The sequence below is a fragment of the Petaurus breviceps genome, unplaced genomic scaffold, assembly GCF_028583685.1.
Source record: "Petaurus breviceps papuanus isolate PSGF00001 unplaced genomic scaffold, PetGlider_PUasm1.0 208, whole genome shotgun sequence".
Classification (NCBI taxonomy): Eukaryota; Metazoa; Chordata; class Mammalia; order Diprotodontia; family Petauridae; genus Petaurus; species Petaurus breviceps.
The window spans coordinates 15,978,779-15,996,396 of NW_027185852.1; the positions used below are offsets into that span (position 1 = coordinate 15,978,779).

The 17,618-nt window shown below is 38.9% G+C and overlaps 1 protein-coding gene across 1 annotated transcript in view; it reads left to right on the top strand.

The window, feature by feature from the left end:
- LOC138165292 (cytochrome P450 2J2-like) overlaps positions 1–17,618 on the top strand; it is a 49,674-nt gene that overhangs the window by 20,021 nt on the left and 12,035 nt on the right. Inside the window, exons 3-6 of the mRNA XM_069093461.1 lie at positions 1,182–1,331; positions 3,349–3,509; positions 5,972–6,148; positions 13,796–13,931. Of these exons, the coding sequence (XP_068949562.1) occupies positions 1,182–1,331; positions 3,349–3,509; positions 5,972–6,148; positions 13,796–13,931 (624 nt within the window). The remainder of the gene's footprint in view (positions 1–1,181; positions 1,332–3,348; positions 3,510–5,971; positions 6,149–13,795; positions 13,932–17,618) is intronic.

Here is a 17,618-nt window from a genome sequence, read left to right on the forward strand (position 1 = left end):
TTTGTCAAGGATACTACCATTTTTAAGCATCTTTTCATCCTTGTAAACTGTCTCTCTCTGTAATTTGATATTTTCTAAAATACTGGTGAAACAGGACTCTCGTGACAATGAGAAAATCAAAGTCCACCAATCAGGTCAACAAGGAGAGCCTGCTTTGAGGAAAGGTGAAAACATCTCAGTCTGGGGCACCCAAACTTGGGCTAACAAAAGAAGTGTGGTTACTGCTATATTCCAAAAGGCCTTCCCTGTCTAAATGAAGGCCCTTTATGGCATGTGTGTAAGAGGCCAGTCTTAGAGTAGAAAGCATACTCTTATGAGACAGCAAGAAATAATGAAAAGGTCACAGACTATAGAGTCTAAGGGTCTTACTTTGAATCTCAGTTCTACCATGATTTACCTGTGTGATCTTGGGTAATTTCTTTACCTTCTCTAGGCCCCAGTTCCCAAGTTCTTCATAGCAAAGATTCTCCTTGGGAAAGGAGTATTGCATGGTCCTTTGTCTACCTTCTCCATTCTTGGGTAGAGAGAAATGGGGTTGACTTTTTAATATCGCACTGTCAACAAGGTGTAGGGGCCTTACACGTGCCAGGTGACACAGAGAAAAGTGAGGGGGGATACCAGTCTGCTTGTGGCATATCCAGCACACATGGGTCAAGGGCATCACTGCCTTGCCTGGACTATGATACTGATGAAGTCAACAAGGGCCACATGAGGTGACTTAGCACACTCACAATGGATCTGCCCGTCCAGATTTGGCCTTTGGCTCCCTCCCCTCTACATAGCTGTCTTCTCCAAAGCATAAAGTCATCCTGCAGTCAGTCACCTCTGACTGAAGAAGTCAGAAACTCATACTTATGTATCCCAAGTTACATGACCTACTTATAGGCCCTGCAGACCTCTGTGCCTTAACCTCTCCCTTTGGCTTTAGGACTGCAGGTATTTCCATATACCCTCCAGTCAAACTTAAAGTCTTATTTCCCCAGCTTGTGTTTGAGTTTCTTGGGAGCAAAAACTGTCTAGCACCTACTATTTGTATACCCAGTGCAGTGTTTGACACATAGTAGCTGTTTTTTTTAAGTGCTTGTTCAGTTGAATTCCATTGCTGGTAGAGGGAATAACCACACCAATAAAATTACAGATCTCTTGAAATATTTATATAAATTATTATCATTATTATTTAGGCTTATTAATGTCAAATGGCCAAGAGTGGAGACAACAAAGAAGATTTGCCTTAATGACATTAAGAAACTTTGGTTTGGGAAAGAAGAGTCTGGAATATCGGATCCAGGAGGAGGCCAGGTATCTCATTGAGGCTATCAGGGAAGAAAAAGGTGAGCACTGGTCAGGCAGAGATATTTTCAATGGCTTCTGATTGTCTTTTTGACCAAATGATCATTAAAGAGAATCAGCATCTGTGGATGGGAGAGGCAGGTCATCCCTGGACCAGAGAGACAAAGTATTCCATTCCTCAAACCTGGGGAAGATCTACAAAGACCCAACATTGTACTCTAGGAAGAAATCAAGCAGAAAAGAAAGGAATTAAGGAAGGAACCCCTTGATGGTTCATTGTCTTAAATACCATTATAATTATTTTCTGACATCAACAAATAGACCCTACATGCCTCAATTCTTCAAATGCCACACATGGAGTCCTGCCTTGGCTAGTCATTCCAGGAACTACACACACACACACACACACACACACACCTGCCTCTATTCTCCCCTGCTGCCCTTCTCTAATTCTTTCTTCTTCCTAATTATCCTCATGCTTTTCTACTTACTGAATCACCTTTTTCCTTTCCTCGGTGTCTTCTCTCTCATCCTTTGCTTTCTTCTTTTCTCTTTTGCCTTGTTCTCCTCTTCCTACTCATTATCATGCATGCACACACATGTATCCATATTACTCACTGCATTTTTTAAATTTTAATTTTTTAATTAATCATTTATTTTCTTTCCTTCCTTTTCTTCCTCTCACTGGGAAATCCAGAACCCTAGTAACAAATATACATAGTCAAACAAAAGAAATTCTTCCATTGGTCATGGCCAGAAATATATAAGTCATTCTATAACTTAAGGCCATCACCTGTCTGTCAGGGGGTGGGTGGCAGGTGTCATTGTTGGCCTTCTGGAACTCTGGTTAGTATTGCATTGATCCAAGTTCTTAAAGTCTCTCTAAGTTATCTTTCTTTTCACCAATGTTGTTATTATAGCCATTCATTCTTCTACTTCTCATCCTCTTTCTATGCTGCTACGTTTTCCTTTAATTCCTCTTCCCATCCTCCCCCACTTCCCTTTCATCTCTTCTGCTGCTTCCACTTGTTATCATTGATTTAGGGCAAGAATGAACCTTGGAGCCCATCAATCCAACCTTCCCTCTCATTCTACATATGAGAAAATTGAGGAGTAGAGCAGTTAAGTGACTTGTCCAAAGTCACTCAGTCACTCAATAAATATATATCAAGTGCCTACTATTCTCCAGGCACTGTATTAAATCCTGTGATATAAAGAAAGAAAAGACAGAATCTCTCTCCTCGAAGAAATCATATTCTAAAGGGGGAAACAACGTGCAAACAACACTGTACAAATACTCTATAAACAGGAGAAACTAGATGCAGTCAAAAGTGGGAATGCACTAGAAGAAAGGCTACCCAGTTAGTAAATGTCTGAGGAAGGATTTGAGTAAATGTCCGAAATAATTGAGGTCTTCCTGGCCCCAGGTCCAATACCTTACACACTACCTTATACTGGCTCCCTTCCTTATTCAGCTTCTCATATTTTTCCTTTTCAGTATCTCCACTTATTAATTTCAGCTCTACTACTCACATGCACACACATAGTCCACAGGTGTATGTAGTCATGGGTATTGGTATATGCACACATACATCGATGGATACATATATGCCCATTACATAAATGGGCACACCTTTGTGAACCTATGCACATGATATTTCACATATAGAACCATAGATAGAGGCTAGAAGGGTCTCAGAGGTCATGTAATCCAACCCCCTCATTTTACTGATGTACAATACATGGAGGCAAACCAGATAAATAATTTGCCCAAAGTCACAGGTAACCTATATTGAAGCAAAATATGCCAATTCAATTCCAAGTCTTAATTAAACATTAACAAGTGAGTGTATTCTTTTATCTCACATCTATCTAAGCAGTACCTGGTTACTGACAATAATAATAATAAAGGAGATATGTGCTGGTAGTTATTTGGGGGTGGGGGAAGATGAAGGGAAAAAATGTTTAGGAGACAAGGTTAGAAAGCTCTGCTAGGTTCCTTTAAAAAACATGAGTGAAATGAAGAGTAGCCTGTTCTTGTTCTCTTCTGGTCAACAGGACAGCCCTTTGACCCCCACTTTCAAATAAACAATGCTGTTTCCAATATCATCTGCTCCATAACTTTTGGACATCGTTTTGACTACCATGATGCTCAGTTTCGGGAGCTCCTAAAGAGTTTGGATACTGTCACGGTGCTTGAAGCCAGCTGGGAGTGTCAGGTAACAGACCTTCCGTTAATGCTTAGGGTAGATCCAGCTTCTATTTGGCCGTGTACTTCCTCCATGGGAAAAGAAACATAAAAAGAAGCATGGCTGTGAGTGGTTGGCAGGAGCTGAGTCAGTTTGGGAGTGAGTTCCCACAAGCAGTAAATGGGACTGAAAAAAGGGGAGGAAATAAAAGACTTTTGTAAAGAGTGACATGAAAGAACATGCTTGGGGGATGTGACAGCAATGCTACTTGCAACTCCTGTGGAAGTGTAAGGCCAATGACACCAGGACACACAAGGGCTGCTGGGACAAGTTCTTTGAGCAACTTTAAAGGGGTTAACATTCTTATTTTAATTAAACATATACATTATTTACTAGTTAAGGGGGGAAAGTCAGCACCTTGAGCTTCAGAAAAATTACAGAAATAATAGCATAAAGACCAACAGACAGGCTTCCAACTGTCTGACCACAGCAATACATACATAGTTACCAGAAAGAGAAACACTGACATCTGAGTTTTCAAAGCAGGGGGATTCCTTAATGGTTACCCAGAGTCTTGCCTGGCCAAATTGCATGAACATTTTTTCCCTGAGTGAGCCCCAAAGCAAAATGCTAACCTCAGAGTATATATACCCTTCTTCAGAGCCAGAGGGCATCACAACCCTCCTGACCCAGTGCCAAATTAGAAATTAACAAAAGGTGTGGGGCTTCTTGAAAAACAAGCTTCCCCTAATCCAGCTTACTTTATTGGATTCCAGGTGAGGCCTATTAATGGGCAGGGAAGATCTTCAACTGTAATTCACATTACAGGGGACACAATGCTTTCCCAGAACACTGTGATCTCCAAATAATGGGATGCAAATATCTATACAGTTTTTAAGTTTTTCTAAGATCTTTACCAAGATTATCAATTTACAAACATTTATTAATAATCTACTGTGTGCCGAGTACTGTGCTAGGAGATGAGGACACAATGACAAAAATGAAATACCCTGACCTTGGTTTTCTATTGAAGGAGAAAACATGCCCTCAAGTGAGTGTGTATGCAAATAAATAAATATAATGGGAAAAGTTTCAGTATTATTTACATTTGAAGCCAAGAGGACCAGGAAAGGCTTCATGGAGAAGCTGTCTCTTGAGCAGAGCTTGAGGGAAACCAGGAATTTTATTCTCATCTCTGCAGTGGAGGGAGGAGAGAGAGCAAGAGAGAGACAAAGACAGAGAGTCATACAGAGATGGAGAGAAAGAAACAGAGACAGAGAGACAGAGACAGAGACAGAGAGACAGAGACATAGACAGAAAGAGACAAAGAGAGAGAGCAGGAAGCAGGAAGGAAGAGAGAGAGGTTCTGAGACAACAGACATAGACAGATAACTAGAGAAACAGAATGAGAAGAGAAACAATCAGAGACATGGATTGAATTGCTTACATTAAGGTTTGTAAACAGCTTTACATTTATTTGTTCCCCCCTCAGTGCCTTTGCACTGGCTGTCCCTCAGGCCTGGAATGCTCTCCCTTCTCAACTCCTCATCTTGACTTCCTTAAGAAATCAGCTCAAATTTAACCTTCTACTGCAGGAGTCACTCCAGCTGCTAGCACCTTCCCCTCTGAGATTACCTTTCATTCACTCTGCAAATATCTTGCATGTACTAGTGTCTCTCCCATTATAATGTGAGCTACTCGTGGACAGGGACTGGCATTTCCCCCTCTTCTTTGTATACCTAACATCAATCAAATGCATGGCACAGAGTAAGTGTTTATCAAATGCTTGTTGATTGACTGATTTCTTTAGACCTTCAGAATACCCTTTGAGATAGTTACTATTATTATCCCCATTTTTGCAGAAAAATTAAACAGAAGCTAAGAGAAATTAATGACTTGTCCCACAGCTAATAAGTATCTGAGAATTCTAACTTGAGTCTTCCTGAGTCTTACTCCAGCACTCCATCTGGTTCATGATTTCTCTTACTCCTCAGGAGTATGACTATGGAAGAAAATGAGGGAAAGGAGTGAGTAACATTAGGTCTTATTTTGTTAAGAGGAACAAAATGGAAATTCAGGAGAAGGGAATTCTGTGGGGATAACAGGGCCCTTATTTAATGACCCAAGTGCTATCAATTTCCTTAGAAAGAACTTCTTCCCTATTTCTTAGAGGGTTGTGAGGCTGCCTATGTTAATGTCATCTTGAAAGAGTAATTTAGTGCATCAGGACATAGGCAAGGGGCTGATGTATGAGACAAAGATGACTGGACACAAGCCAGACTACTAGGAAAGCAATCACATGGAAGGATAGACAGTGGTTACAGAGAGGGTGGATTTCAGGACTGGTTAGACATGGAATTACAGTGAATTCCACAATACAAAAAAGGTCAAGAAACCTGGTTTACCTAATGGTAAGGAAGATGAAGGGATATGGCAGCCTAAGAGGAACTAACATTCATCCCTCCTCCACTGTCCCCTTTTATATTATTTAGCTCTTCAATATATTTCCTTGGATAATGAAATTCCTGCCAGGATCTCATCAGAAATTTTTTAGAGAATGGAAGAAGCTAGAGTCTTTTGTAAAACATGTGATCAAACAACATAAGGAAGACCTAAATGCAGAGGAGACTCTGGACTTCATTGATGCTTACCTGAAGGAGCTGTCCAAGGTAATGGAGATAACACCAAAAGTGGACTTTGTGTTTAAAAACAAAAAACAAAAAAACTTTGTGCAGAGTTTGGGTGATAAGTGTTTTAAAATGTTAAAAAATTAACATCTCCCTCATTATGTAAATACCTTCCTTCCCTGACCACCCTTGGTGTTAAAGAGTATGAGTAATGGAGCTTGCTAGTGGAGAGCTCACTATTTTTATTTATAACTGGAAAGAACAATAAGACCCCCTGAGATCAACCCCCTGATTTTATATGGATGGACACTGAGATATAGAGAGGGTAATTGACTTGCTCCAGTCACACAGCTATTAAGGAATCTGAGGCTGGATTTGAACCCAGTTCTTTCTATCTCCAAATCCAAAGTCCTTTTCATTAGATCCTACTCTGATTGAGATTAAGTCTTGGCCCTGGTATTTCATTCCTATGAATTTGTCTCTCTGCACCTCATTTTTTCTTCTATAACATTAAGATATTCCATCAAATCCTTATCACATCCAGAATTATTGTGTGTATGTTCACAAGAATGTAAAAATAAGTTAAATTATCAATTTTATATATGTGACAGAATTACAACTACCTTTGGGAATATGTGCAATGGACAAACATATGGACAGCATTGCAGCCCATTTCACTGCTGAGTACTATAGAATCAGATTGAAATTTCATTTAAGTATTTAACAAAATAAATAAAAATACATTAGGACATAGATAACATAAGTCAATATGTAGACCCAGGGATCTTTACATATAGTTCAGCGGTCCCATTTCTCTTTGAGTTTGACACCACTGAAGTTCTTTTCCAACTTCAGGATTTTGTGAATGCATCCTGTATAGTTCAAAAACACAGGACCTCTATTTGAATTCAACATCCTGAATTCATCAGCCAAGTTTACCTGGGAACAAACCATTTCTCTAAGTCTCAGTATCTTCCTTTGAAAAATGGGCACATATTATTCCCACTACCTACCTCATGGAATTACAGGAAAAATAGCTGACAAATTTGGAAGCATTTTGATATTATTTGTTTTCTTTTTATTAAAAGAATGAATCAGTTGGGGTGAAATAGGTACTCTTACATAGAAAAATAATATGTGAAGAAATGACAATAAAACTACTGCTTAATGCATATAGTGCTTCAAAGCTTACAAAATATTTAGGGTTTTTTTTTCCCACTCTCCAAACAATGCGATGAAATAGCTACCAGCAGTATTATCTCCTTTTCACAGATGAAGAAACTGAAACCAAAAGAAATTAAAAATAAATTTAAATTTTCCAACTGGCACCAAATTGAAAATCAGAGGAGAAATTAATAAAATTGAAAGTAAGGAAACTAATATATAAAACTAAGAGCTGGTTTTATGAAAAATAAAAAAGGATATAGAATAGGCTGATTTGATTAAAAAAGAAGAAAACCAAATTACCAGTATGAAAAATAGAAAGGGTGAATTTACCACCAAAGTAAGGAAATTAAAGGAATAATTATGAGCTATTTTGCCCAATTACATGCCAATAAATCTGACAATTTCAGTGAAATGGATAAATGTTTACAAAAACATAAAATGCCTAGATTATAAGAAAATGAGAAAAATTCTTAAACCTCTTTAAAAAAAGAAATTGAAATATCAATGAACTCCCTAAGGAAAAAAATGCTCATGTCTAGGTGAATTAACAAGTGTATTCTACTGAAAAGAACAATTAATTCCAATATCATATAAACTACTTGGGAAAATAGGAAAAGAAGGACTCCTACCATTTTTGTATGTGACGCAAATATGGCACTTATACTTAAACCATGAAGAGTTGAAACAGAGAAAGAAAACTATAAGCTAATTTCCCTAATGAATACTGAGACAAAAAATTTAGATAAAATACTACAAATGAAATTACAGCAATATATCACACAGTTCATACAGTAAGACCAGGTGGGATCTATACCAGGAAGGTAGGACTGGTTCAAAGTTAGGAAAACTGTCAACATAATTAACCATATCAATAACAAAATCAACAGAAGTCATATAATTACCTCAGTAGATGCAGAAAAAAGTTTCTACAAAATCCAACATATTCATGTTAAAAACACCAAAAAGTAAAGGAATAATGGGAGCTTTCCTTAGAATGATAAATAACATTTATCCAAACCCATCAAAAAGCATTATCTATAATGGGGAAAAGATAAAAAGCCATCCTAACATGATAAGGGGTGAAACAAGTGTGCTGATTATCACAACTCTTATTCAATATTGTATTAGAAATTTTAGGTTTAGCAACAAAAGAAGAAAAAGAAATTGAAGGAATTAAAATAGGCAATGAAGAAACAAAGCTTTTGCTCTGTAGATGATATAATGGTATACTTAAAGAATTCTAGAAAATAAACAAAGAAATATTTGAAATAATTAAGCACTTCAGCAAAGTTACAGAATATACAATAAACCCTCATAGATCATCAACATATGAGTGAGTCTTTATATGTGATGTGAAAAAGAAATTCCATTTAAAATAACTGTAGACAATAAAAATTACTTGGCAGTCTGCTTGCAAAAACAAACCCAGGAAATCTATGAACAAATATTACAAAATGATTTTCACACAAATTAAATTATATCCAAATATTTGTAAAATATTAATTGCTCATGTGTAAGCAAAGTCAATATAATAAAAATGACAGCTCTGGCTAAATTAATTTACTTATTCAGTGCAATACCAAAGTACTAAAAAAAATTTTTTATAGAGTTAGAAAAAAATAACAATTAAATTCATCTTGAAAAACAAAAGGTTAAGAATATCAAAGGAATTAATGAAAAATATCCAAAGGAATGAGGCTCAGTTGTACTAGACCTCAAAATATATTAAAAATCATCAATCATCAAAACTATCTGGTCCTGCCTAAAAATCAGAGTCATGGATCAGTTGAACTGAATAGGTGCACAAGACACAGTAGTAAATAACTATAGAACCCTAGTGTTTGATAAACCCAAAGACATCAGGTTCTATGAGAAGAACTCACTATTTAACAAAAACTGCTGGAAAAACTGGAAAACAGAAACTAGGTATAGACCAACATCTTATTCTGTACCAAGATATAGTCAAAATGCGTACATGATTTAGACAAAAAGGTTGATGCTGAGAGGCATATTAGGAAAAAAAGGAATAATTTACCTGACAGATCTATAGTGACAAATATATGATCAAAGAAAAAATAGAGAGCATTATGAAATGTAAAATGGATGATTTTTATTATATTAAATTAAAAAGGGGTTGCACAAGCAAAGTCAATGCAACCAAGATTAAAGGGAAGCAGAAAGCTTGGGAACAATTTTTATAGCCAATGTCTCTTATAAAGGCCTCGTTGCTCAAATACATAGAGAACTGAGAAAAATTGATAAGAATACGAGTGATTTTCCAACTGATGAGTGGTCGAAGGATATGAACAAGCAGCTTTCAAATGAAGAAATGAAAGCTATCAATAGGCATATGAAAAATGCTCTAAATCACTATTGATTAGAATAATGCAAATTAAAACAACTCTGAGGTACCACCTCATACCTATCAGATTAGCTAATATGAAATAAAAGGCCAATGATAAATGATCAAGAGAATGGGAAAAATTTGGGACACTAATGTATTGTTGGCAGAGGTGTGAACTAATCCAGTCATTCTGGAAAGCAATTTGGAACTATATCCATTTAAATCAATCAGTGCAAACCCACTGATTGACCAATATCACTAGTAAATCTATATAAGGAGATCTTTAAAAATGTAAAAGGACAAAAATGTATGAAAATATTTATAGCAAGGATTTTTTTAATTGTGGTGGTAAAGAATTTGAAATTGAGGGGTTGTCCCTCATTTGGGAAATGGATAAATAAGATATTGCATACAAATATAATGGAATTCTATTGAGCTAAAAGGAATGATGAGGAGGTAGATTTCAGAAAAGCCTGGAAAGACTTACATGCACTGATGCAATGTGAAGTGAGTAGAACCAGGATAATGTTGTACACAGTATCAGCAATGCTGTGTGATAATCAACTATGATTGACTTAGCCCTTCAAGCATTTCAGTGATCCAAGATAAGTACAAAAAACTTATAATGAAAAATGATTCACATCCAGAGAAAGAACTGACCAAATCTGAATGCAGGTCAAAACTTATTTTCATTTTTTTCATTTTCTTTTTAATATTATTATTATGTCATGATTTTCTTCCTTTTGTTCTTTTTTTTTTTTCATTCACAACATGAATAACAAGGAAATATGTTTTACCTGAAATATATATATCACCTGTATCAAACTGCTTACCATCTTACTGAGGGGAGAGTGGTGGAAGGAAAGGAAAATTTTGGAGCTCAACATTTTGTATTAAAAAAGAATTTTTTAAATTGTCTTTACATGTAATTGGAATAAGCAATATTTCTTTTTTTTTTAATGCTTTATTAACTTCTGATTTACATCATTCGTTTCTGCCAGATTTTGAGTTACAAATTTTCTCCCCGTTTTTCCCCCACCCATCCCCCCAAAACAGCAGTCCCACATGATATCCCCACCTCCAATCTGGTCTCTCCCATATTTTCTCCCATACCCGTTTCAACTTTTCCAGTGGATCTCTATGCCTCAGTGCCTGTATATCTTTTTTTTTTCTTAATAACATGTAAGATGGTATTAATAATAGTATACACACACACACACACACACACACACACACACACACACATATATATATATATATTTGAATATCTGATTTTAAAACTTTCAATTCCAGATTCATTCCCTTCCCCCCCTGCCACCCACCTCCACTGGGGAGACAAACAGTTCAGTATAGGTTGTACATGTGCGGCTAATGCAAAACAATAACATAGTAGATGTATTGTAAAAGACTGACTATATTTCCCTCCCTCCTATCCCACCTCCCACTTGTTCTATTCTCTACTTTGATCCTGTCCCTTTTCACAAGTGGGTGCTTCCAACTTCCCCCCCCCCCCAGCCTGCCCTCCCTTCCATCATCCCCCCTCACCTCCTCTTCCCCCCCCCATTCTCCTGGAGGGTGAGATCCCCTATTTAGTGTGTATTTCCCTCCCTCCTCAAGCCAGATTCAATAGGAATAAGGTTGACCCATTCCCTTTTGCCTTCCTATCCTTCCCCTCCATTGTAACCATTTTCCCTTGCCTCTTCTGTATGAGATAGTTTGCCCCACTCTGTCTCTCCCCATCTCCTCTCATTATATTCCTCTCACCTCTTAATTTCACCTTTTAAGTATCATCCCTTCCTGTTAAATTGGTCCCGTGCCCTCTATCTATGTATACCTGTAAACGTATATACACACATTCACATATGTATTCATATGCCCTCACACCCTCATATAAAGACATATATATATATTTCTAATCCCTTCAACTACTGAGAAAAGTTTCATAAGTTACAATTATTGTTTTTCCATGTAGGAATGTTAATAGTTCAACTTTGGCCAGGTGGCTCAGCGAGCAAGAGCACCGGCCCCAGTGCCGGGACGACCCAGATCAAATCCGGGCCAAGAAACTCAGCACCACACCCAGAAACAACAACTGGCCATGCAACTCCGAGCAAGCCACTCAACCCCAATTGCTTTAAAAAAAAATAGTTCAACTTTGATAAGTTCCTTATGATTTCTTTTCCCTATTTACCTTCTCATGCTTCTCTTGCTTCTTGTATCTGAATGTCAAATTTTCTATTCAACTCTGGTTTTTTCAGCAAGAATGTTTGAAAGTCCTGTATTCCACCGAATGACCATATTTTCCCCTGAAACAGGATACCAAGTTTTGCTGGGTAGGTGACTCTTGGTTTTAATCCCAACTCCCTTGACCTCCGGAATATCACATTCCAGGCCCTTTGATCCCTCAGTGTAGAAGCTACCAGATCCTGGGTTATCCTGATTGTGTTTCCACAATATTCAAATTGTTTCTTCCTGGCTGCTTGTAATATTCTCTCTTTAATCTGGGAATTCCGGAACCTGGCTATAATATTCCTAGGAGTTTTCTTTTTGGGATCTTTTTCAGGAGGTGATCGGTGGATTCTTTCAACCTCTATTTTGCCCTCTCGTTCTAAAACATCAGGGCAGTTTTCTTTGAGAACTTCCTGGAGGATGCTTTCCAGGCTCTTACTTTGGTCATGGCTCTCAGGCAGTCCAATAATTTTAAAATTATCTCTCCTGGATCTATTTTCCAGGTCAGTGGTTTTTCCCATGAGATATTTCACATTGCCTTCTATTCTTTCATTTGTTTGGATCTGTTTAACAGCATCTTGATTTCTCATAAAATCATTAGCTTCCATTTGCTCCAATCTAATTCTGAAGCAATGATTCTCCTCAGTGCGCTTTTGAGATTCTTTTTCCATCTGGCAAATTCGGCTTTTTAAGGCATTCTTCTCCTCATTGCCTTTTTGAGCCTCCTTTGCCATTTGAGTCAGTTTGTTTTTTAAGGTATTATTTTCTTCGGTCAGGTTGTTGACTCTCATTTCATAATTTTCTTGCATTGTTCTCATTTCTCTTCCCAATTTTTCCTCCACTTCTCTTATCTGCTTCTTAAGGTCCTCTATGGCCTGTACCCAGCTTGTATTTTCCTTTGAAGCTTTTGGTGCAGGAGTTCTGACTTCACTGATTTCCTCCTGTTCTATGCTTTGCTCCTTTTTGTCCCCAAAATAGGAGTCCAATGTTGGAATCTTCTGTCTGCTTTGTTTCCTTTGCCTGCTCATTTTGCCACTCAATGATTTGACTTTTGGGCTTTTTGCCACAGTAGGACTATGCCACCAGACAGGGGAGTTTTCATCCCAAACGCTGGGGTTTTCTCAGCTGCCGGAAGTATTAGATGGGTGCCCTCTCTGAGGTCTCCACACGCTCTGGCAAGCTGGACACACACCCCAGGACCTCCACCCTAGACTGCAATCCAGATCCAAGCAGGTTAAAGCAAGAGCGATTACCCCTCAGACTGGTGCTTGGTCCCCCTACACTCTGCAGGCCAGGAGCTGAAGCTGCCACGTGGTGCTGGCAGGCTGTGCTGGCGTCTCAGCGGTTTCTCACCCCGGGAGTAAAAGCCATGCACTCCCACTTCCTGGGTCCCAAAGTCCAGACTGCCCTGGCCTCTCACCTTGTCCTTCACATCTATGTGTTGATAAATCTGGAAACGGCCACAGCTGCTGCTGATCTGGAGTGCCTCTGGCAGGTGGCTGGTCAGGCCTGCCCTGGGGCTAAAGCCTCGGAGTGGTGCTGGGCTCGGCTCCCAGAGCGCTGTGCTGGCCGATTCCTGCTGGCCTGCCGGGCTGTTCTCAGCGGGAGGTTGGCTTCTCTGTGTCATTTTGTGGGTTCTGCAGCTCCAAAGTTTGTTTAGAGTCCCCTTTTTATATGGATTGGGGAGGGTGGAAGCCGGAGCCGCGGGAGGGTTGTGCTTCTACTCCGCCATCTTGGCTCCGCCTCCAATAAGCAATATTTCAAAGGAAAAAAAAAAGAAATCAGAGATCTCATTCATAGGAACAGTTACTGCATTCTTGGGTATTAAAAGGAAACATAGGATCTGCCATCTTGACCTTCCCAAGGCCCCATTGAGAGTGCAGTTCCTCCTGCTTGGAGAAAGCTATTTTTTTGGATTAAACAATTGATCCTTGCCTTTTTTATTTAAGGATGACATCCATCCTAGTTTTAATGAAGAAAACTTGGTCTTCTGCACCTTGGACCTCTTCTTTGCTGGAACAGAGACAACTTCAACCACTCTGAGGTGGGCACTGCTGTATATGGCTCTTTATCCAGACATTCAAGGTACAGTGATAACATCAGCCTATGCACCCCTATAGAAATTTCCCCAGAAGAGTTCCCATTTATAGAGTTTGAAAGTTTGCTAAACATTCTACACCTATCATCTTTTTTCAATTCTCATTGGAATAGAGCAGTGATTACAATTAACTATTTTTTATTGAAAATGTATATGATAAAAATTAACACTTTAAAATGTATTTATATGCTTTTAAATATGATAATTTTCCATAGATTTCAAAATAGAAATACCGAAGTGAAGGAAACATTATTAACTCAATATATAGAGGTCCTAAGGTATTTAGATTTAGAATTTGAAGGTATCTTAGAGGCAATAAAGTCCAAATATCTCATTTTTCAGATGTGGAAACTGAGGCTTGGAGACATTAAGAAATTTCCTCAAGCTCTCACAGGTAGGGAGTTTCTGAGGTGAGATATAAATGAAGGTCATTCTGACATTCTCCATCTCTAGAGACCCCTATTTGATTCTCAATAGATCCTTGTTCTATAAAGCCAAGGCATGATCAAAAGTTCTATTTCCTTGTGTAGTATATTGTGATATGTCTCACATCTTCCTTAAGCTAAAGATCATAATAAGGATTCATGGACCAAATATGGATTTGCAAAACCATAGCAATGACTACATAGAGAAATTTGCAGCTTTCAGTTTAGAAACCCCTGGGCTAGACACATTCAGACTCCCCTTAAAGTACTCCCCAGAATGGAACATCCCTTTTACCTGTCTGAGGCAATACACAAAAATAGCATCCTTACTAGGCATTTACCATCATGGAAATCAAATCAAGTACTTATCATGTACCTACTATGTTCTGGGCACTGGAGACACAAGTACAAAGAATGAAGCAATGCTTCCCTCCTTGCAAGGATCTGCGGGTGACAGAAAACTTAATTAGGACTTGGAAGTTTTCTTTCTAGTCCAGGTTTCCCATCTAAGCTGTCATAAGACTTTGAGCAAGGCATTTCAAACAGTAAGTGAACATTTATTATGTACCTACTATGTGCCAAAGACAGTGCTAAATTTGCTATTGTTTGTCTTTCATTCTGAAAGAGAACCATCACATCAAGAATGTGATACAGAACTTGCAAATGGATTGGATTTAAGTGAGGCAGGTTTGTGCAAAATTACCAGCCTCACTTTCTTCTCCAGAGTCATCTGATTGCAGTGGTCAGATATAAATCAGGATGACAGAAGATTGCCTCTACCCCAAGTATTAGGAATTAAAAGAAAGGCACAACAAACAACAGCCAACTAGGCCCCATTCCCAAGGAGTTCATAATGTAATGGGAGAGATGACATGTGCAGAGCTCTGGATGAAAAAGAGATACAGACAGAATAAACAGGAGAAATCCAACAGAAGTCAGATAGTTCTCTGGTACTCAGCATTCATTAAGAAATATCATCGGGCGGAGTCAAGATGGCAGAGTAGAAGCAGTACCTCCCTGTAGCTCCAGCTTACACCTTCCCCAATCCATGTAAAAAGGGGACTCTAAACAAACTTTGGAGCTGCAGAACCCACAAAATGACAAGGAGAAGCTAACCTCCCACTGAGGACAGCCAGGCAGGCCAGTAGGAATCAGCCAGCACAGAGTTCTGGGAGTCAAGCCCAGGCCAGCCTCGGAGGTTTTAGCCCCAGGGTGGGCCTGACCAGCCACAGGCCTGAGGGACTCCAGATCAGCAGCAGCTGTGGCCATTTCCAGAATTATCAACACATAGATGCACAGGACAAAGTGAGAGTTCAGTGCAGTCTAGACTTTGGGACCCAGTAAGTGGGAGTGCATCAGCTTTTGCCTCCAGGGCGAGAAGCCTCTGATATGCCAGGCACAGCCAGCCAGAGCCACGTGGGGTCTTCAGCTGCTGGCCTGCAGAGTGTAGGGGGACCAAGCACCAGTCTGAGGGGTAATCGCTCTTGCTTTAACCTGCTTGGATATGGATTGCAGTCTAGGGTGGAGGTCCTGGGGTGTGCGTCCAGCTTGCCAGAGCATGTGGAGGCCTAAGAGAGGGCACCCATCTAATACCTCTGGCAGCTGAGAAAACTCCAGCATTTGGCACAAAATCTCCCCTGTCTGGTGGCAGAGTCCTACTGTGGCAAAAAGCCCAGGGGTCAAGTGACTGAGGGGCAACATGACCAGGCAAAGGAAACAAAGCAGACAGAAGATTCCAACATTGGACTCCTATTTTGGGGACAAAAAGGAGCAAAGCATAGAACAGGAGGAAGACAGTGAAGTCAGAACTCCTGCACCAAAAGGTTCAAAGGAAAATATGAGCTGTTTACAGGCCATAGAGGACCTTAAGAAGCAGTTAAGAGAAGTGGAGGAAAAATTGAGAAGAGAAATGAGAACAATGCAAGAAAATTAGGAAATGAGAATCAATAGCCTGACTGAGGAAAATAACACCTTAAAAAACAGACTAACTGAAATGGCAAAAGAGGCTCAAAAAGGCAATGAGGAGAAAAATGCCTTAAAAAGCCAAATTTGCCAGATGGAAAAAGAATCTCAAAAGCGCACTGAGGAGAATCATTGCTTCAGAGTTAGATTGGGGCAAATGCAAGCTAATGACTTTATGAGAAATCAAGATGCTGTTAAACAGATCCAAACAAATGAAAGAATAGAAGGCAATGTGAAATATCTCATGGGAAAAAAACCACTGACCTGGAAAATAGATCCAGGAGAGATAATTTAAAAATTATTGGACTATCTGAAAGCCATGCTCAAAGTAAGAACCTAGAAATCATCCTCCAGGAAGTTCTCAAAGAAAACTGTCCTGATGTTTTAGAACGAGAGGGCAAAATAGAGGTTGAAATAATCCACCGGTCACCTCCTGAAAAAGATACCAAAAAAGAAAAATTCTAGGAATATTATAGCCAGGTTCCCAGATTAAGGAGAGAATTTCACAAGCAGCCAGGAAGAAACAATTTGAATATTGTGGAAACCCAATCAGGATAACCCAGGATCTGGTAGCTTCTACACTGAGGGATCAAAGGGCTTGGAATATGATATTCCAGAGGTCAAAGGAGCTGGGATTAAAACCAAGAATCACCTACCCAGCATAACTGAGTATTATGTTTCAGGGGGAAATATGGTCATTCAGTGGAATAGAGGACTTTCAAGCATTCTTGATGACAAAACCAGAGTTGAATAGAAAATTTGACATTCAGATACAAGAAGCAAGAGAAGCATGAGAAGGTAAACAGGGAAAAGAAATCATAAGGAACTTATCAAAGTTGAACTATTAATATTCCTACATGGAAAAACAATAATTGTAACTTATGAAACTTTTCTCAGTATGAAAATAGTTGAAGGGAATAGAAATATATATGTCTATATATGAGGGTACATGGGCATAATAATACATATGTGAATGCATGTATATATGTTTACAGGTATACATAGATAGAGGGCACAGGACCAATTTAATAGGAAGGGATGATACTTAAAAGGTGAAATTAAGAGGTGAGAGAGGAATATAATGAGAGGAGATGGGGAGAGACAGAATGGGGTAAACTATCTCATATAGAAGAGGCAAGGGAAAATGGTTACAATGGAGGGGGGAAGAACAGGAAGGCAAAAGGGAATGGTTCAACCTTATTGCCATTGAATTTGGCTTGGGGAGGGAAAGAAATACACACTAAATAGGGTATCTCACCCTACAGGAGAGCAGGGGGGAAGGGGATG